This window comes from Schistocerca nitens, chromosome 5, assembly GCF_023898315.1.
Source record: "Schistocerca nitens isolate TAMUIC-IGC-003100 chromosome 5, iqSchNite1.1, whole genome shotgun sequence".
NCBI classification, from domain to species: domain Eukaryota; kingdom Metazoa; phylum Arthropoda; class Insecta; order Orthoptera; family Acrididae; genus Schistocerca; species Schistocerca nitens.
Genome location: NC_064618.1, coordinates 758081123 through 758104656, shown reverse-complemented (window position 1 = coordinate 758104656; position 23534 = coordinate 758081123). Strand labels below are relative to the sequence as shown.

The following is a 23534-nucleotide window of genomic DNA, read 5'->3' as shown; positions in this document are numbered from 1 at the left end:
GCTATGACATGACTGAAGCAAATGTCAATATGCATCTGCTACCACCACCACCACCACCACCACCACCACCACCACCACCACCACCACCACCACCACCGAAGCTACTGCAGAGTCACCTGGGCAGATCCTATAGCCTCCTTGGCCACAGCAGCACGTCGCCAGCAACAGACCTGCCAATATGGGCCTCTGCCTTCTTCCACTGATACCTGCAGCAATGGCTTGCCAAAGGGTGGGAGGGATATGGTGGTGCACTCACATATGCTGCTAACACAACTGCAGAGCTCATATTTGGTGAGAGACTGAAATTATGGCATCTGCTTCACTGGCAGCCACCAACTCCGTCAGCCACATGCCAATGGCCACATGTTAACTGAAATAAGAGAGAGCAAGGCATGCTGTTGTGTTCAGTGAAGGTTCTACTTGCCAACTAGGACTGTTCTGCAATTCTGCTATAGAAAACTTAACCCTGTTATCAGACTCAGCCTGGACTGTTCTTTGCTCTGTTTCACTGTTTCAAGTGAATGTGTAACTCTGGTGCTAAGTCAATGCTGTTATTTGTTCTGTGTCATTGGTTGATGTAATGAAACTTTAGATGCAAAAACAAGATCACAGTTAATCGTGTCTTTACCAGTAACAGCAATCTCATCACTTCTGTGCTTTAATGAAAAATATTTTACTGTAGATAGCTTCATAAGCTCGCTATTGAATTATCATTATCACTGTTATCACTACTATTTACATCTGAGTTGTTACACATGACTTGATTGTGAGAAAACCTAGCTAACATTTTACAAACCATCACTGCTACTACTGGACAGGACACACACATCCTTATGCAATGGTATAGGTCCTTACATACATTATACACATTCTGTTGTGCTTACTGATAATAGCAGACATATTCACCCATACAGTAAAATCAAATTAAGCAGACGAAGAGGATTTGTCTACAATCTGAGGCAAAGGAAAATATTTACATAGGCACAGAGTATATGAATATAGACAGACGACAATGATAATCAGACTTTATTACCGCACACGCACACGCACACACACACACACACACACACACACACACACACACACACACACACACACACACCATCCTACAAAGTCTCCATATTTATAGTTATTATTTTATTTGATTCTAAAAAATTAATCAGTGTGCGTCAGCAACTATAAAATTATAAAATGGAAAAAGTAAATCTAAAAAAGATTAGGATGACTCAAAGTAAACACTGATGCAGTATATTAATTCATTTTTAAGAAATAAATGTGTGAGGACATAGAACCACTAGCTCTGCTCCCTCCCCCCCCCCCCCTTTCCACTCCCCACCCAAAATAATATCACTGCCCTACCAAAGCAAGAACAACCACCATACTTTTCCAGATCTGTTCTCTGTAGTTCTTACTCTATGCTACACGCATTGTGTATATGCTGTGAGAATAAAAGTATTCGTAGTAAGTGACGGGAGTGTGAGTGATTATCATCACAATTACCACGCCTGCTCCCCACCACCTACAAATGTAACACTAATACTTTTTTACGTTTGGAGCATAATAATTGTGCTCTTACTATGCCTTACACATTTTGGCTTTTGCCACATTAATAGGCAGAAATAGGTAACATTGTTTGTGTCCAATAAGCCAAATGGCCCAATATGGACACAAAGTATCCACTTTACATATATCACCACATCAAGTACTGTCTTATCAAGTACAAGATATCTAGATACTTTGCATTCTCAGTGCACAGATCCATTTGGCTTATTACACATGATTGATACTACAAAAATCTGCCTTTGGAAATGGTGAAACCTGTAACGTGTCAGGCATAGTAAGTGAATAAATACTGTTTTCAAGACCTGTAAAAGTGTGAGTGCAATCAGTTGACAAGCCATTTCAGAGTGCACTTATGCAATTTGTAGTTGAAGTAACATATAATAGTGTATCATTAGATGAATTAAAATATGAAGCACTCACTTATCTCGCCATGATGATGTCTCTTTTGTAAAAACTTCTAAAATTAATCCCAGCAACCAGGTCAGTTTTGTAGTTAGTTCGAAATTTGAAAGTGAAATCAATTTTTGCTGGCTGCTACAGTGTTCATACATTTCTGCCAATCCATAGAGTGCTGCATGTCTCACAGAAACCTATAAGGAAATGGGCACAAAAACGCAAGCACATTATAGTACAAGAAAGATGCAAATATCCATCATACATAAGTAGTTTATCAAACTAAGTTATAAAATGAAGAAAACAGAATATATCATCAAAATCTGTTAACTCCTTTAGAAGTTAGCCAACATTGGTCACAATATGCATGTGGCCATACTTATGAACCTGCTGCTGAAACTTGTAGTGAAAAATCTCACCTTGCTGATGTGATGTGTTACGCAAGCACTTTTTGAACTATGAATGATGGTCATCAATACAAAAAGTTTATTTTTCTAATGTATTAGATAATCTACTGTTTGGATGTATGTTTTATTTATGTGTCATGGTCATGAGATGGATGGATGCAGCATATCTGCAAGCTGGGACAATAATAAATATCATAACATGCTCATGGTACCTGCTGGTGAAATGGTTTATTCTGTGTCATTGGGTCCTGCCTTGGAGGTTTGGTGTGAGCCACAGAGGAGGTGTGTCATTGGGACAAGACAAAAGTTGTTTTATTGATACACTCTACTGAAAACTATTAAATAAGACAGATCATTTTTTGACTTTGTCCTTATCAATGTTTTTGCGATGTTCCAAATAATGTAACAACTTTGTAATGAACAGTTATTGTAAACGGGAGTACAGTACACAAGACAATGTCAATGAGAGGCCTTGCTTTTATTTTAGAAGTTTAAAGTTGGACTTGTAACTTTCAGTAGTAACTGCAGCACTTCGAGAAAATAAATTTGAATGAAGACCTTGGCGAGTGCGCTGAAGTGGTAAGATGCGCAAGGTGGAATAATATTAAGTCTTAGCTCCTGATCAGACTACACTTCGCCACTCTGTAACACAGTAAATAACCATTGCCTACACAGTCAGATACCCGGAACAAATATTGCTGGGAGCAAATAAAATTTATGACGAACAGGAATAATAAGCCGTAATTTGAAATTTTAAAGAAAACTGGTGGATTCTGAGGATACAGCTTAGTGGGAGTTGATATCTATAGAAAACAGTAAAGAAGTTCAACAGCCAAGATTACACTGCAGTGTAAAATCAATTGCTATCACTGTGAATCAAGAATTTTGAAGAGGTTTGGGTAGGAGTTGAACAATTATTAAATTCTTCGACTACAATTTTGATGGAGAAGAAAATAATTAGTTATTGGCTACAACTACAAAAGGCTTTGATATTGTTAGTCCCATGATTAATCTACATCAGCTGTCACAGATTGCAGCTTTGGCACATCAATCTATTACAGAGTATTAACTGTCAGCGATGCAACAACCTACACACCAAACCAGCTTTCTGTTGGCATCTACGTACAGCGAGAGTGTGCTAAACTGTCTATTATCCAATCTGGTGAGTTGTATACAATCCAAGTTGATTGGTTTTCGAAAACTTCTTTATGGTGACAGTGTTCATGTTGCGGGGTGAACTGCAAGTGGTTTCACTTTACAATGTTAAGCTGAGACCAATTAAACATGTGTTACTGTAGACATTACAAGCCAGTAGTGATGAGAAAAATGGATGCAGATGTACCTGCTTCATTCAAAGTATTCAGTAAACAATTGGCTAAATGTGACAATTGGCTAAATGTGACACTTGGACTGACAAACACCACTTTTGAACAGCTTATCAATGAATCATGTCAAGGAAAGCACGAGATAAAGAATAGCATCTCCCAGCTACGGACAAAACTTTCCATATTACCAAATGAAATAAATTTGAAGTCTTTAAACAGTGTGATTTAATTCAAAATGAATTTGTATGAATGTTTAGTGGGAAGGTAGATCCTGTAGGCAGACACAAACAAATGTGGGTAACACTCATCCAAAAATCACCAACATGAAAACTAACATTAAACTGCAAAAGGCACCAGAAACAAAGACCTAGAAATTATATAAAAGATATGCTACACTTTGCAGTCATTTATTGTTTTTTGATTGCTAGGTCACTACGACAGTGGGCCATCACCACCCCCCCCCCCCCTTTCTCCCATCCCCATACACAACTCTCTCTCTCTATGTTTTTCTTTTAAAAAAATATTATGATGATGATGATGAAGAAGAATGGAGAGAGAGAGAGAGAGAGAGAGAGAGAGAGAGAGAGAGAGAGAGAGAGAGAGAATGAAAAGATAGAACAGAGAGCATTAGGAATGTCGGGGAACTGGTGTCTCAATTCATTTAGCTCAGGTCCTTGTCAGCAGAAATTCCAGAGTGCCTGGCTGCTGAGTACCACGCCCGATGTTTGAGCCGCTGTTGCCTGTGTTGACTATTGGTGGCATGCAGACTGCCTGAAGAACATGGCCTGTAGGTGTGAGGGTGGCAGCTGCTAGGTCCCTTGTTTCCATATTCTGATGAGTCAGTTTAAGTCATTCAGTAACATCACCTTCTCACTTTGCTCCGATGAATATTGAATGTATGTGGCCCCCAGTGTATCACTTTGAATGGTGCCATGTAAGGAGGCAATAGGGACGGGTGGGCAGAGTCATCACAAAGCTACACATGGGATGAGCTGAACAGGTACCTGTGGACAAAAATAGGTTTGTCCGGTGAGGCCTGGGAGTGACTGGTTGGAGGAAGCCCATGGTCAAATGGAACTGTCTTCCAGACTCAGAAATCAACAGCACTGAAGCGACATAGATCGGCTTCTAGATCAATTTGGTTGATAGTTTTAATGCTTCACCATTAACCAACTGTGCTGGAATATGTTCCATATCTTCCTTCAAAGCTGACTATAACCCTAACAACACAATTGGTAAAGCCTCCATCCATGGAACCTAATTACACATCATGCCACCTTCAAGGTGTGGTAGAATCTTTGCACCTTCCCATTGCCAGTTGTGTTGCAGCTCATCATGTGAATGTGAGTGCAACCACACAGATGAAGTAACTCTTGGCATAATGTGGCCTTGAACTGTTGATCCTGTTGGTTGTTAGTTTTTGGAGTGTGCCAAATCTTGTAATCCAACTACTGAGCCGTGCCCTCGCCATGGTTGTGGTGTGATTGTGAAGGGCTCAGGACATCTCGTGAAATTGTCCTTGATGTTAACCAAATAACAATAGCCATTCAAGTATGATAATGGCTCAACCAGATCCACAGATGTGCCCAAACTGTGACATAGACGTGACAATGGTTTCTATCAGTCCAGACACATGCCCATCCACTTTGCATCTCTGGCAGACATTCCACTGCTGTGCCCTTTTCTACTCTCTTCACTGATTCTGAACCGCACTACCTTCTTAGTCAGCTGTCATAGGGTAGCCTGTACTCCTGGGTGCAACAAATCATGGAACACAGTAAAAATGTTGCACCAAAAGACCTGGATATGAAAATCCACGTCTTGCCATGTGAAACATTGCTTCACTTGCTTCAGGTTCAAACTGGATCATCCCTGCAGTGCACGTAGCTCCCTGTGAATAGCACTTCAACACCTTTGCATGTCTCTGGGTAACTGGGAAAAAGCTAAAGGTTGCCAAGCACTCTCAACAATTTGCCCCCATAGCACCATGGCTTGTGCAAACCACGAAATCTATCACCCCCTTACGCCATGAATGTGATAGCAGAACTGCCCATGCAGCATAGTTCTTCACTTTTCTGAAAACTGTCACTTTGGATTCCAGGGTACCCCTTTTTATTTTTATTTATTTTTATTTATTTATTTATTTTTATTTATTTATTTATTTTATTTATTTATTTATTTTGTTTATTTATTTATTTTATTTATTTATTTATTTTTTTGAGCCTGCAGTGTGTTTTCCTTTTAGCAGTATTGTTACTGGTACCAGCAATGTTGTGGCCTGTGGTAAGTGCCGCTAATAATAATTTAACATTTCAAGGAATCATCTTAGATCTTATAATGTTTTTGGTCTGAGTACATTCTGAATGGCCATTACATGTTCCACAAGTCGTGTGAGCCCTTGTGCCAACACCTCAAAACTGAGAAATTTCACTCTGACCTGGCCAAACACACACTTGTCTATGTTGGCTACAACACTTACACCCCTAGGCGTGTAACCCTTTAAGGATATGTTTTTTATACTGGCCTTATGACTGCAAAAAGATTAGAATGTTGTCCACACAACAATATAAGCAGTTGAGGCCATGGAGCACCTGGTGAATGAGTAACAGCCCTGTTTCAGCAGTGTTTTTCAATCCGTATGGCATATAACAATATTTAAATAAGCCAAAGGGTGTAGTGATTACCATCTCAGCTGTCAGATGGTGCCAACAGATTTTAGGAGTGCACACAATTGCAGTCAATAACAATGAATACTGTTGTGCCTGCCACTAAATTTTTTATATCTGTAACATGGGGCATAGGATACCGATTCAAAATCATTGCATTTAATATCTGGTAGTCATTGCACAGTCTATATGTGCCAATGTATTTCTGCACCATGTGCAATGGTGAAGCCCATTCACTTTCTGAAGGCTTCATCACCCCCTCACTTATCTGCCTGTCTATATCCTTTTTTGCCATGTAAATTTCCCAGGGGTGAAGTGGTGTAGTTTAGTCAGCACCAGCTGTCCTGGTAAGGTGCATATGAAATGCTGTGTGTTGTGCCAAGCCATCGCCTCAGCCTATGATGGAAGAAAAGCCTAGGAATTCACTGAGAATGTTTTGCCACACTCCATCGTGACTAGCCACTACAACTGTTGCATATTTTTGGTAGCTTCTCTTGATGTACACGACAAAGTTGAAATAATGCAAAAAAAATAAATACTCCCAGGATGGGCTATCTGACATTCACAACCAGAAAGCTCTATGCTAAGCATTCTTGTAAACCAAGATCAAACGTCATATTCCTTCTGCCCTATGCTGTAACTGTTGAATTATTTATGGCCATTAAATGGAGAGGTGTCACTCTGATGTAAGGACAAAACAATTCACTCAAAAATACACCAATATCGGACCCTGAGTCAGCCAAGAAGTCATTACCTGACTGTATATCCATCACAGACAGTTGTTTGGAATGGTCTGAGGTAGTTGTGTATCTGACTCTCAGATGTTGCCCTCCATGTTTGGAGGAGTGTGACAGTAGAATTGATGCTCTTCAACACTAAAATTCTTGCATCAGGGTGTGGCTGTAATGCATTGTTTCTGCCGGTGCACTAACTCCCAGCCAGCAACAGGCTTTAACTTATGGTTCTGCCTGCATGTCATTTCCTGTATGCTAAGAATATTCTAAAATCTGGTAGCCTCCTCTGGTGGAGCTGTCATTGAACTTGGGGTAATGTACCAATTTGAAAGTTGGGTGTGAATGAAGACAAATGATCTGATGTTTTTATCATTGACAACATCATCCATTGCACACCTCAATATGCATCACAGAAAATAGCATTTGTGAATGGCCATTTCACAATTGTACTGTGAATATCAGGAATCCAGTAAAACATGAAATCTCTGACATCACTGCAACCGGAAAAAGATCCTTCAAGAACAGGACCAATGACAACTGAAGAGAATCATTCAATGTGACAGAAGTGCAACCATTTTGCAAACTGCCGCAGATTTCGCTGCTGGGCCATCAACAAGTGTCAGCATGCAAACCAATCAACGATATGGGCTTTTGGAGCCGAAGGCCCACTCGTGTACCCTCGATGACTGCATGACACAAAACTTTACGCCTTACCTGGGCCAATAAACACAGAAATTGGACTGATGATGACTGGAAACATGTTGCCTGGTTGGACGAGTCATTTCAAATTGTATTGAGGGGATGGATGTGTACAGATATGGAGACAACCTCATGAATCCACGGACCTGCATGTCAGCAGGAGATTGTTCAAGCTGGTGGAGGCTCTGTAATGGTGTGGGGCATGTGCAGTTGGAGTGGTATGGGACCCCTGATATGTCTAAATATGACTCTGAAAGGTGACATGTATGTAAGCATTCTGTCTGATCACATGCATCAGTTCATGTCCATTATGCATTCCAATGGACTTGGGCAATTTCAGCAAGACAATGTAACACCCATACATCCAGAATTGCTACCTAGCGGCTCCAGGAACAGTGTTCTTTGTTTAAACATTTCCACTGGCCATCAAACTCTCCAGACATGAACATTATTGAACATATCTGGGATGCTTTGTAATGTGCTGTTCAGAAGAGATCTCCACACCCTCATACTCTTACGGATTTATGGACAGCCCTGCAGGATTCAAGGTGCCAGTTCCCTCCAGCACTACTTCAGACATTAGTTGAGTCCATGCCACATCGTGCGGTGGCACTTCTGTGTACTTGTGGGCACCCTACACGAATAGGCAGGTGTACCAGTTTCTTTGACTCTGGAGTGTATAATTGTATAATTTTGTCCAGCAAAGAAAAACTGTAGGAAATTAGTGACACTACATATGTCAACAGGGCGCATAGATGTACTGAACTGAGTTATTGTGTTCAATATAGTTAATTTATTCTGACTGGGCTGTAAAAAAAATGAAGAAAAGTTCTTGTATTTAAACCATCTATTCTGTGTGGTCATTTTGTACACACACATTTGCTACTAAGCCCATCATAGCATACAGTTCCGAAAATGAATGAATATAAGCACAATTTTTATCAGTCCTTTCCCACTAGCAACCAGTTTAAGGTTTAAATGCAGATCTGGTACTGAAAGGGCCATACTTTTCCTCTGTTAAATAATCAGTGTGTAAAAACGCATGGTGTTTAATACCCAAATGCTAGCTCAAATGCTATGCAACTCATCACTTTTGAACTCTGAAGGCTCATGGTTATGACTGTACAGCACACTACACAGCTTTTTATGCCCTCCAAAAGAAAGTCTGAATTTTCTCTAAAAAATTTGAAATTACTGTAGATGTAATCCACAAATGATCATAAACCTTCACTGATATTTCATATTCTTCAAAGAACCATGATTAGTTAGTTGTAACAGGAGTCCTTATTGCTCCAGATTAAGTGATCTCTCATCATAAGAGCTGACCATGAACTACTCTCAACTCACTTGCAAAATTCCTGTCCCAGAACAGAAGTTTGGGAAATACCTCTTCTGTGATTGACTGACTAATACAGTAACCAATCAATCAGCTTTGTATTTCTGTTCACATAATCTGTTACTTCCATCTTGGGACTTATGCTCATACCAAAATGAATTTAGATAATACAACATAACAACAAATGTCCGAACACAAAAACAAATTAATCCCATTTTAACAATCTGAAGGATTGAAGTAAGTTTCAGATCTCTACAATACCAAAAACTGGCTGTGTTACACTTGAGGTGTTCTCTGGAACAATGACTTACCTGAAATCCAAATCAATCACTTATTCTGATATATGTCACTGTAATGTCAAATACTGTGAAACCATAATATTCCAATTATATTTGACTGAAATTTACTTCACATACAAGAGTGTGAAATGAATAAAAAAAACTATTTAAGAAGTTTGATGCTCTGTATGTTGATCTCAATATATTTTAGTTATATTGTCATTCCAGCAAACACGTTCAAATGTGTATGATTTATGAAATGCCGGCACAATCAGATACTCATGCTCACTCACACTTATTCACAATTTCAATGACTGCTCACTCACATTCACTCCTTCATTCACTCAAAGTACAACAGATCAAGATAATCATAGCAAAAACACTGAAAAGTAGTTACTTTTAGGAAGCCAAGAACATAAAGTAATTTACACCTTTAAGCAAAATATTATTTAATGATCTATTTTGATGACAACATATTGAGTTTAAGTTATCATTAATGTACTTACAAAAACACGTTAAAGTGTCAAAGTTGAATGTAGAAAGAATTCATAAATTGTAATCTTTTTAGGTAATTTTAAATATTTCCAAAGTTACTTCAAATATGACACACAAAGCAATTTACTACCATTATTTTGGAAAGCTCTTTAAAATTTCACATTGATTGGTGTATGGTAAACTTGTCATTAATTCCTAGGTTGGCATGTAATTTAGATCATTGCTTGATGTGTGACATTATGCACCAGTATCTCTGACAAAAAGAAATTAGAACCACATGTTATGAGATGTGCTATGACAATTTGTTTTTTACCAGTAAAAATATTGTATTTACACACTTAAAATGCGCAGAAAACTGTTAAAATTAGATTTTAAAACGCCTGAGCTAGTAGAGAACTCAGTAATGTGTTTGCATATGAATGTAGCTTCTCTGCTCAGTATCAGTGTTTAGAACGTTACTTGCAGCAATGCTGATCAGCAGACTGGGGAACACTGATTATACACAAAAATGGATAGATTGATGAGTAATTACTACAGTGTATTGTATATTATTTGACAAATATTCATACGATACTTTCACAACAAGATGATGATCACTGTTGAGTGACAGTGAATCTACCAAAGACAGAATATCAGGTGATTTAACTTACAGAAGGATGAGCAAATCTGAGGATGCTATGGCATGAATAATTTGATGCATCACTACACAGAAGACCATGACCAACAAAGTTTTTAGCTGTTTCTGAAACGTGGCCAGTTCATATTGCATGTGCACAGAACTGGTGCAGCTCCTATCAATCTTTAATCACTATATGTCTACACCACTAGGGATATAGTACTAATCCAAGAAGTCACAACATTTAATCTAAGTACTGCTGCAAGCTGTTTCAGATTAACACTGCACTACAAAGTCAATTAATGCAACATTAATGCTCTAAAAATGCACTAACACTTAGAGTAAATTAGTCAATACTAATCAACACAGTTAAATACATAGATGATATTCACTTCTTCTGAGAAGATGTGGCAACAAAGACTAAGATAAATGCTGTCTAGAAACAAACTGCTGCTATAACAGGCACGAGTGCTGAACTCTGCAACTACAGTAAGCCAATTAAGTCATGGTCATTCCTACATAAAAAGCCACACCATGAACATGTATCAGCCATTAAACAACAGGCATACCACACCATCTACTGTTCTGCCTTTGATTCTGTACTATTTACCAGTACTGGTGGGACTGGTGGTGGGGAGTGCAAAGTGTTTTGTGTTGGAACATGGTCCAGCTTTTACAGCAGGAATGCCTACAAGGTAGGGAACTCTTGAGGAGAGGTAATGGTCTGGGAATGGCATAAGGTTTGACACAAGCACTGCAGAAACTAAGGGTGGCAAAAGACAACAGTGGGTGGCACAGGCAGGATATTAGGAAGACACAATCCAATTTCAAGGCCTGACTTAAAAAAGTCATAGCCTTTGTGAAGTAATGCACTGAGACAATATTTCGGAGGCCAGACTAGCAAACAAATCACTGTCACCTCCCACAACCCTTTTAACTTCCATTATACCATTGCCACACCACATGACAAGTCCACCCCCTTACCTCTACCCTGAGTTTATCTCTGCAGTCACTAGCATTCCTGGACATAAGCTCCTTAACCAACCACCTTTTGCCTTTGTTTTACACACTTTCACACCAATGGTGGCATTTTATATGTATTCAGTTACATTTTTCTTGTTATTTCTTTACTTTTTTCCTCACCTACACTGACAATTTGGAATAATGGTGATAAGTTTTGCAAATGAAAGTGCAGATTATACATGGAATTGAACAGTTGTGAATATCTGAAAATGCATAAAAGTTATTGCATTCACCATTTCAGGCACACACAGGTAATGGTGTAATAATGAATGGGCACATTAGTCACAGTTACATGGTAACTGACAAAAAAAAATAAAGAAATAGTAAGAGTGAAGACTCTTGTTGATCACTGTGCCAATATGATGTTAGAATTCCACAAACTTCCTATTAGCTTCATCTTGCCTTCTTTCTTTGTCTTTGGTCACACAGACCTCAAATATTCTAGCAGAAAATTGCCAGTTAATGCTTTTCATAACACGTACCATTAGTTTAAATTATGTTTTAATGTTTTTTTCTTAAAAAGAAAAAGAAGAAAGTTACATAAATATGCACAGAGATCCTTCACATATTTAATTAAAAACACAGTATCGTTTATCTCTTGGCAAATTTATTTTCATATCAATTGAGACACTAACCATGTTCACTGCACAAATTTTTCTCTAGTCCACTGCTATTTGCTACAATGCATTTTGTGTAAATAGAACATAGCTGTCCAATTTTGATACTGGTTTTATTAATCTTTTTGCTAAAAATAAATTACAGAGGTCATGTACAACGAGGTATTATCGCAACAAGTGTCTTTCACATTATTTATGTCCAAAAAATTCTTCAAATCTGTTACACACTTTTTTGGCTCCATTATGTGATATGTCATTATCACCCATCCAACAAACAACATCGTCACTATCCTTCAACATAATCTTATGTGGCGAGATGTTTTCAAGATTTTTTGTCCTCATGCCAGGTTTTACAATGCAGTTGGAAGGAGCTTATATTCATGTTCTGCAAATTGCTAGCTAACTTCTTACCATGGTTGTCTACTACAAAAAGGGCATTACATATCTTTACCAGCTGTTTATGACTGCTGCTAACATTACTTTTTCAACTCTAATTCTGTTTTTAACTATATGTTGACTGGAATGTTAGCTTTCAATGCTTCCAAAATTGCTGCTGTTTCTTTCTGATAGTACACTGAGTCTCTTTGTGTGCATGATATAGTGTTTGTTTAATGAGGTTTGTTGATAGTGAGGCTCGCTCGAAAAGATCCCATTGCAAGTTTAACTCCACAGTGGTGTATAGGGTCCAGCAACCACAATGCTGAGGGTGATGCTGAATCATATGCTAGGCTCCCATAGTCGAGACAAGACTGTACCAGGGCTTTGTACAGTTGCAACAGTGTAGAGCGATCTGCACCCCAGTCGGTGTACTCGAGCATCAAAGAATGTTACGATTATGCAAGCACTTTTGCTTAAGCTAATGGAGATGAAGCCAAGTTGAAAACCAGTCCTAAAAAGTGATAAGTCTCCACTATGTTAAGTATTTGCTCGTTGAGGTAAGGTTCCGGATGTGGGTGGACAGTACGATGACAACAGAAGTGGATGACGCAAGTCTTGGCTGAAAACTGAAAGGCTTGAGTGGTGGCCCCATGACTGCATCTTTCATATGGCTCCCTGCAGTCTACATTCAGCCACACCAACAGTAGATGAGCAGAAGGAAATGCAAAAGTTGTTAGCATAAAAGAACGGTGATACGGAGGACTCGACCGCTGCTGTGAGACCACTAATCACCACTAATGGCCACCAGTGGCCACTAAAAAGAGTGGAATGCTCAGTACAGGGCCCTGCAGGACCCCCATTCTCTTGGATATGAGGGGGGGGGGAGGGGGGAGGGGGAACTGTGTGAAGCATTACTAACTCTGAAGGTATGGAGCAACAAAAAGTTCTGTACAACTGTACAAAAATCAGGAGCAGGCCACGGAGACCCCAATAATGCAAATTAGTAAGGACGTAGGATTGCAAATGGTGTCATATGCTCTTGTTATGCCAAAAGAGAGAGCAATAAGGTGCTGACAGCGGGAAAAGGCCATTTGGATGGCAGACTCCAGGTATACAAAGCTGTCGGCAATGGAGTGGAGGTATTGAAACCTGACCTGGGATGGAGACAACACAGCTGCTGGCTCATCATGCATTTGAGCAGCCTGCACAGAACATTGTTGAGACTGTTAGAACAAGAGCTATCCACTATGTAGCAGTTCCTTACCAGGTTTTAGCACTGGATTGATGACACTTTCTCCCCACTGCGATGGGAATTTGCCATCGCTCCAGATGCAGCTGACGATGGCATGGTGGTGGCGCTTGTAATCCACTGACATGTTTAATCATTTGGGGATGGATGTGGTATGTTACAGGGGATGTGTCAGGACAATCAGCCAGGGCACTGAGAAATTCCCACTCACTGAAGGGAGCATTATGTGGCACAAGATGGCATGAAGCAAAAGATAGGCATCATCATTCCACCCGCTGTTTTAGGAGATGAAAAGTGGAGTGGTAATGCTCAGATACAGAGGTGTGAGCATAATGCTCAGCAACACACACTGCGATTTTGTCTGGGTCAGTGTACACAGATCTCATGTGAAAAGCCCAGGTACACCTGAAGGGGTCTGATATTTGTAAAGGTGCCAGAGCTCAGCCCAAACCTGGGAAAGAGAGGTTTGTGTTCTAATGGTCGAGAAATATCATTCCCAACACTCCTGCTTCCATCATTTGATGAGTGAATGGATCAGGGCATGGAGCTATTTGAAGGCAATGAGGTGCTCCAGGGATGTGTGCCGGTTATGACATTGGAGGACCCACTTGTGGTCTCTATTGACCACTGCAATTTCTAGTGACCACCAAGGCACTGTATTCTGCCAGGAGCAACCTGAGGAACAAGGGATTGCCGATTCAGTAGTAGCAGTAATTGTAGTAGTGATGGTCTGGATCACCTCATCGATGCTGCCATGCAACAGAGATACAATGGTGGTAGCAGAGGTGAAAGCATCCCATCCAACCTTGCCGAAAGTCCATCTGGGCAAGCGACCAGGTGAGCGACACTGGGGGAAGGACAGGGAGGAAGGAAAGTGGCCACTACCATACAAGCTGTTATGAGCTCTCCAGTGGATGGGTGTAGAAGGTGAGGACTGCAAATGAGGAGATCAATGGTCAAGTATGTTCCATGCACCACACTGAAATGAGTGGGGGCACCTGTATTTAGGAGGCAAAGGTTGAGTTGAGTCAGAAGATTCTCAACATCATTAGAGGGGCCAGTAATCTTGGTTCCACCCCACAAAGGGTTATGGGCATTAACATCACCCAGAAGTAGAAAAGATGGTGGGGAGTTGGGAAATTAGTGCAACCAATACTTGGTGTGGCACTTCACCATCTGGTGGAAGGTAGATGTTGCACATGGTAATTTCCTGCACAGTCCTCACCCAGACAGGCACAGCTTCTGAAGGTGTTTGAAGGGGCACAGGTTCGCTATATACAGAGGTAAGGACATAGTTACAGGCTCCACCTGATGTACTTTTACAGTCAGTATAATTTTTGTAATATCCCTGATAGCCAACAAGGATGGGGGTCGGTGTTGTGGGAAATCAGGTTTCCTGAAGGGCAACCCCAAAAGAAGGTGCAATGCTTAACAGTTATCATAACTCAGCGAGTTAGAAGAAAAAACTTCCACAATTCCAGTGGAGGACAACTCTTTCTGTCGTCTGAAGGCACAAGGGACCAAGAATTCAGTTTACACCTCAGGATAACCTGCTGCAACCAGCTCAGTGCTGGTATCCAGTATCATTGCATTTTAGGCATCTGTGAGATCTAGGTCCTCTGGGGATACTGGAGTCTTAATCTCATCTTCAGAAGCAGAACTCTTGGGTAGTGGGGCCACCAGAGTCTCACATTTCTTAACAGACTACTACTTTGTCTGTTTGCCCTCTTGTTACTCGTTGGGGGCTTGCTGGGAGGTGTTCTTTGAAGTAGCTTCAGGGACAGTCGAAGACTGAAGTCCTTCAATCAGCAGGCTAGCGGCTCCTTCAGACACTGGCTGGTGTCCACTTACCATGAGGAGGTGGGTGGAAGGGAAACGGTGGAAGGGAAACTGTGGAAGGTAAGAGTCCCAAGGGACCCCTGTCATGCGAGAGGAGCCGGAGGAAGCTGTTGCTTCTCTAGCTGGGGGAAGAGGACCAATGTCCATGGTATTGGGGGGGGGGGGGGGGGGGGGGATGGCAATGCTCCCAAAGTACAAGATTTGGGAGCAACGGAACAAGATGTGTCCCAAATACGAGGGGGGGGGGGGGGGGTTTGTAGATGGGTGGCCCTGAGGATCCACTGCAGAAGGTAGACAGGGAGCATATCATTGCTAGTGAGGGTGACAACTGTAGTGGCAGTGTAATACGACAGCAATAGAACAGGGTTCAACCTTTTGTATCTCAGTTCAGCGTCTCAGTAAGTCAGCCTGTCCAGGGTCTTGTACTCTATCATTACCCTCTCCTTTTGGAGTACGATGCAGTCTGGCGAGCAGGACGAGTGGTGCTCTCCATAGTTGACAGAGATGGGAGGAGAGGCACATGGAGTATTTGGATGCAGTACACATCCACAGTCTCGACATGTGGTGCTGGAAATGCACTGGGAAGACATGAACCCAAATTTCTAGCATTTAAAGCACTGCATTGGGGGAGAGACTATGGTTTTACGTCACATCAGTAGACCATCACCTTGAGTTTTTCAAGTAAAGAATCACCACCAAAGGTCAAGATGAAGGCACTGGTAGCAACCCTGTTGTCTTTAGGACCCCTATAGACATGCCAGATGAAGTGAACAACCCATTATTCTAAATAGGCATATAGTTCATCGTTGGACAGCAACTTGAGGCCTTGATAAAAAATAAGGCCCTGGACCATGTTGAGGCTTTTATGGGGAGTGACTGAAATGGGAATGTCACCCAGCTTGACACAGGCGAGTAACAACCGTGACTGGGCTGGGGATGCTGCCCGGATTAAGACTGCCCCACTGCGCATTTTGGACAGAGCCACCACTTCCCAAAACTTATCCTACAGATGTTCAATGAAAAACAGAGGCTTTGTAGCCAGAAACAAGTCACCATTGGTTCTGCTGCACACTGTATAATGAGGCAAATATGTCTCTCTTCTTTCTGTACCCCTACATCCCTCCCATGGTGTAGCTAGGGAGGAAAATGATTTGGAGTCATACTTCTCAGCACTGATTTCAACTTTCCCTTTCTTAAAGACTGCTGGGGCCATTCGGTATCCAGAAAAAGACGACTTGGTCCACTTCATTGTATATCATCCACCTTGATGCCACCCACTCTGATCAGGGCTCTCCCCGCAGGTGCCACTCAGCCACAGCAAAGGCCACCTGGTGTGATGGCCATTGCTGTGGGTCCTGATGCCCCAAGATGATGGGCATCTACTCCTTGGCATATGTGGGGAGGATACAGCCCAAGCATCAGCAGTGTGATCTCTATGTTGTCAGGGAGTTACAACAAAGTGGGTATGTGATGGCCCCTCCTCAACAGGCTGGCTACGTTCTGGGATTCTACAGCAGGACATCAATGAGTTTGGATGGCAGTTTTGTAGATCTCTTATAATAATCGTAGAGAGGTGTTGTTTGCACTTTCTTCCTACTAATGAGCACAGCTGTTGCTCAAGGGAACACAGTATATTATATTCTATTTAAAATGTGGCATAAATTAGCTACGAATCTGTATAGAATCCGAAAGGGTTTCCACTGAACCTGGGTATCATGTTTTATTTAACTGATATTACTACTGACACATCTACATCACTAAACTCTACAGTGGAATGAGAATTAAACTGGAGCAGTACGCCTATATCCTCCTCTCTGAATGGAGATTTGAATGCAGAGTTCAGCATTTATGTTTTTGCTTTGCTACCTTAATTTCAGTTCCTGTGTCATTCAAGAGTATTGTGTGATTATGACTTAGGTGCAAATGACAGCCTTTATAAATATGATCCCAACTGAATTGGGTTTTGGGAGAGATTTCTGATACAATTCTGCAGCCGTAGTAATTGAAGGCATTATTTCATTTTTGATGGCCAGATGAGTTTCATTATGCAGGTCAGTCTGTATGGCCAATTGCTTTGTTTAATAATTATTACATAATAGTTGCTGTTTCTTTAAAAGTTTATTTACAGTTGTTGTATACCATGGAATGTCCCCTCCTATCATGAACTGTCTTGTTAGGTATTCGTGTTTCCAGTACATGGTCAACAATTTTTTTTAAAAACTTGTGCCATACTACTTCTACATGCTCCTGTTCAGAGGAATCTCTTAAGTTCCTCTTTGAGATAGGTCACAACTGCTTTTATCTATTGCTTGTAAATCTTCCTACTTCATTTGCCAGCCATGTGATCTGCAATAATTATAGTTGCTGTAACTGCCTATTGGTCACTTAACAGTTTTTTTTTCATTGAATCTAACGTATATTCATCAGAAAGGATTTTCCAAAGAAATTCCTTGAAGTAATTCTCAGAGAAAACATTCAGTATTATTTCCCAAAATGTCTTATCATGCCCATCATTTACAGAACCGAAATTATTCCACTCACTGTTCCATTATGACAGAATGATTGGGGAATAGTATTAGCAACTTATGGGTTTCTCTTAAGTTTCTAGTTCCATGTGAGTGAGTGAGTGGTGCTTCATAGAGACAATATTTTGTTTATGTCCAACATTGATTCTGTGTCTTCCCCAAACTGTTGCATACACAGCTTAAACATCCATTTTGGTGGAATTTAGGAGTGCTTCAAACTCAATGACTTTGTTGTGGATGCTTTCACTGTTGATCACTATGATTTCTGTTATTTCAAATGTGGAGACTTCTGTACAGTCCTACATTCATACTTTGGAATCCACTACAGCTGTCATTACCTTGACTGAATAAACACTGTATGCACCTTACATGTAGTCAACCATCTGGATAGCAGCCTCTGATGTGTACTACACCCTTGGACCATTTATGGGGACTCCACAATTCTTAACTATATGGTGCAAGTCCAAGAAGTTGCAGCTTAACTTGTCACAGAATCTTCACTCAAAAGGCTGTGGATTAAGCCTTCTAATTATCTCAGAACTATTGACTATGTTGCAGACTGTAAGCTTCACTGAAATTCTACAATCAAGGCTGGTCTTGTCAGCCTTTTCTACCAGTCACTGGAATCAACAAAGTATGATCTCGAAGTCTATTTGACAGAAATCATTAGCTTCAATGTGCCCAACATTTTGCAGCTGGTTGCAAACAGTTCCCTGAATGACAACCGCATCATCATCATCATCATCATCATCATCATCATCATCCTCCTCCTCCTCCTCCTCCCTATCTTGAATGAGGCCTCCAGGTACACATACTAAGTGTACAATGTGATTCTTCCAATCCCTGCTTTTTTCGTAAGTGGCTCTATTATTAGTCATGAATTAAAACTGGCAATGATTAACATACCCCTATCTTCCTGTTTCCACCTGACATGTAACACAGAAGGCTTCCTAAGAGCTGAGGCATGTCTTGCTGGGAGTTTTAGTTCTAGTGGAAGATAGCACATCGAACTTGTTGGTGAGAGGGATTTATAATACCCTGAGGTCTTCTTGGTTTCTGTCTTCTCAGTACAGAGCCCTTAGGTCTATAACTGACATACTACTCACAATCAAACGGATGGATGAGGTCAGGCCCTGTACTGCCTGCATAGGTGACATGCATTGGAGAGGATAGTATTTGAGGTACCTGGGGTATCTGTAGCAGATGATTCTTAGTAGACCTTACAAGACACATATTTGAAGCAACTCCCTATCATTTGATAGGAGCCACAGCAATCTGCAACTGCTTATGAACAGCAACTAACTCACCTCATGCCTGAAAAGTGCATTTCAATTGGGGCTGCAATTCTTTATGTGAGTCATAAAGAAATAAACTTGAACTAGCCTCCCTGATTCTGTTTCATTTCTAGGACCTGTTATGCTACAAGGATTCCGAATATCCCTTAATGGAAGCCGTAATACCCAAGAAAATGATCTGTATATAGCAATAGAAAATTCTGCAATATAATTTACTGATTCTGTTAAGATGCGGCAATACCACAATACACTTTGACATGATAAATGTGTGACACTGTCAAAGATTATAAAAAAAGTATCTTTTTGGTTGTCAGCATAGTTACGGTCATTATTTATTAATGTTTCTCTGCTATTCTTTGTTCAGCTTATGCTTCTTTAATAAAGTTACTATCTAACACTTAACAATATTTATACTGAATGAGAAAGTGAGCGAGTTCCCTTAGTGGTGACTCCAAAACTGCAAAGTAAAGGAAGGGATAACAGTGGAAAGGATACAAAATTGTTAAGGCTTTCGTGGCCACTTGTTGACAAACTGCCTATTGGATTCTGTCTTGGGTTCTTCGGCCGACGTTCATCTAATGACGATTTTCAAACCGACAAGGAAGATCAAAGAGTGTCTTAGACTGGCGAAGGAGAAAAGAGACCCACTTGCAATGTCGGGAATATACCGTATTCCATGCACATGCGGAAAAGTTTATGTCGGAATGACTGGACGATCAATTAACACCAGGATCAAAGAGCATAAGCGACATTGCAGGTTGGGGCAGGTGGAGAAATCTGCCATGGCACAGCACGCACTGAATGAGACTGACCACGTAATAAAATTCGCCGACATGGAAGTTCTGGCTGTAGAGAAGCACTATCACACGCGCTTGTTCAGAGAAGCTGTAGAAATACAGAAACACGTTAACAGTTTCAACAAGAAAGAGGAAAGCCTCAAGGTAAATGGATCCTGGCTTCCCATACTGCAGCGAACGACCGTCGCAGGTAGCAAGAGGAGAACCGCACCGGAAAAGACCGCCGAGAAGCCCTCGGACATTGGCGCGCCAGGTACATATAGTCTGTCGCCGCGAGCTTAGCTCCAGTTCACCACCGGCAATGGAGGGTGAAGCTTTGACAATGCCAGCCACTCGTGCTGGCGAAACGTCAGAAAAATCATTAGATGAACGTCGGCCGAAGAACCCGAGACAGAAGCCAATAGGCAGTTTGTCAGTGGAAAGGATCATCAGAAACAAATGATCTGTTGGAGCAAGCACCAGAAACTGGAATCTGAATGGAACAAGTCTTACTGCTTGACCCAAGATCACTATCCAAGACTTAATTCATTGCAAAACAACATGACAGATGTAAATACGCAAGAAGGGAGCACATACACTTGACTTGGATTTGTTAAGTCTCCCATTTTCTGGATGACACAGCCGGCCGGGATGGCAGAGCGGTTCTAGGCGCTACAGTCTGGAACCGCGCGACGCTACGGTCACAGGTTCGAATCCTGCCTCAGGCATGGATGTGTGTGATGTCCTTAGGTTAGTTAGGTTTAAGTAGTTCTAAGTTCTAGGGGACTGATGACTTTAGAAGTTAAGTCCCATAGTGCTCAGAGCCATTTGAACCATTTTTTGGATGACACAAGAAGTCAAACGTATATTTCAACAGCATCAGATGTTCAATAACATTGACATATTTAGTATCATTGTTTCATGTCTGGATTTAGAAGTGATTGGGGAAACTGAAGAAACTTTGTCACAGCAAAGTTATGCTACACTAGAGGAAAAACAGTCACCAGAATGATGATTACGAAAAATTCTCGCAGATGAAAACATGGGTTGTAAGACTAGTGCTCAAAATACGTACATTATCAGACTCTGAACTTCCACCTAAACAGTCTTCATGTGCATTATGGCTCTGTAAATTTCCAGCCACCATCCATGCCATCACCGAGGCACAAACAGAAGTGCCACTGCAAGACTTAGCAAAGAAAGCAGACACCATTGCAAACAGCTTAAGAGAGATTTGCACATATGCAAAAATCGGCAATAGTCAAGCATGTGGGAAAAGGCAGAGGTGGAAGCTGAAGAAAATGATCCTCTAACACACAACAGCCTCTCACCAACAACAAGCATAGGCGGAACTCACCATGGAGCAACTAGCAGGAGAAGCAGCAATACTGAACACTTAGGTAGGACACACCAACAGCAGCTACAATGTAGCAGTTTGAAAGACAGGGAAACTGCCATGTAACAAGACTTGCTGGAGCAGTGGTGCTGATATTATAGGCATTTCAATGACTCAGTGTGTCAATACTCTCAACGCCTCAATTATCCAAATTTCAGAGACGGGTGCTAAAGGACAATATCCATCAGCAACAACACTAGTGCCCAGACCAGAGTGAAGTAATAAGATATGCAAACACCATGTTAGCAGCTGTTGAACAATCACACTAATTGTTTATACAGGACCAATTATCAGATGAAAAGTTTCTTATCAATATAGTTTCAGATGACAGTGTCTGTCCAAGAGGTGCCTGTAATACACTTTGTGTTTTGTTCTGTTTTAGGGCGCAAAAAACAACTGAGGTCATAAGCTCCCATGTTATAGCCTAAGAACACTAATATGAAAAGTACATTAAAAACAACTACATGTCAAGTCAGATCAATCGAAGGAAAGAGAGCAAAGAACAAAGACTTCCTCTTGGAGAAAAGTCCACAAAATATGCTGTAGAGGCAAGAAATGTGCCAAACTAAAGATTAAAGGTCCTTTGCTATATTGCTATGACGTAAAAAAAGGGGAAAGGGTGGCGGGGCATTTGATCAGGAAATGGTGAACTATCAAAGGTGGGTGACAATGAGCACATAGTGGTGGGGACTCATACCAAATAAATGACTATGGCTAAAATTTTAGTGCCCAATATGCAACCTAGCTAAAATGGTCAAGCGAGAGGGTCGAGAGGAGGTTGGCCAAACCACTGGGAGAGGTTTAATTCCTTAGAGCTCATTTCCATGAAGAGAACACCAGTGGTGATGCTAAAGTGAGGCCACCTGCTGATAGATGGCAACACAGAGATCATCTGATTGAATGGATGAGCTAGCAGGCCAAGGTAGGACTGCAGCCTTGACAGCAGTGTCAGCAGCCTCATTTCCCATCAGACCAATGTGACCAGCAAACCCATATAAACATCACAGTGAATCCCTCAAGAACTAGCAATTGGAAGCTTTCTTGGATCTGTTGCACTAATTCTTCTAATTTCTGTGGCTGCTGCTGTACTTTACAACCATACAATCACATCTTTAAAAAAGTGATGTATTTTGAAATCCTCCCCCTCATCTCACAATTTCTGAAACAGTGAAAAGTTCTTGTGCAGTAATTCTAATAGTATATTTAACAACAAATGCAACCATATATGATATACTTACATCCCAAAGATGCAGTAGTCAGATATTAGTTGGAAGTATGCCTATATACTGCTATCTGTGCTCTCTGTCTGCCATATGATGGTTGTCATAAATGGTGATAGTGTTGGTTGGCATTTCATGGTGCAGCCATAAAAGACAGGTTCCTGAAGGATTTAATAGAAACAGTAAGGTCTCACTCTCCGTTGAATCTGGGAATAACCAAGATGGAGGTGGTGAGAGGCTATTTCCATTTTGTTTTTTATGGTCTGTTTCGTTTCTTTCGTTCTTTGGTTTTGGATATTATGTTTGATATCTACTTTGTTATTTGACAGTATTTAGGTTGTGTTACATAATCTTTGCTAGTCAGTGCAATAATGAGGGAGCATTGTATTATCCATTTCAAATGCTACACACACACACACACACACACACACACACACACACACACACAATGCACTGTGCTCATCTAATTATTGCAATATTATTGCACAATTTACAGCATGTATCACAATTTTAAAGCAATAAGTAACAGGATGTTCATATTCATCAGGTTCCTCTTGAACCACACATACTTGAACATGTTCACCAACTGAGGAAATGAAAACTGATTATAAATCAAAGACCGAATTTTCAGGATATTATTTCTCTTGTGCAAATTTACATCATAATTGTGTAGTAGGATTACATCAGAGAACTGTTTTAGAAAA

General features: G+C 40.8%; 1 protein-coding gene across 1 annotated transcript in view; it reads right to left on the bottom strand.

Moving 5' to 3' along the window:
* Positions 1-23534, bottom strand: part of LOC126259931 (uncharacterized) — a 132374-nt gene that overhangs the window by 16727 nt on the left and 92113 nt on the right. The window contains exon 6 of the mRNA XM_049957023.1: positions 1984-2153. Coding sequence (XP_049812980.1) covers positions 1984-2153 — 170 coding nt within the window. The remainder of the gene's footprint in view (positions 1-1983; positions 2154-23534) is intronic.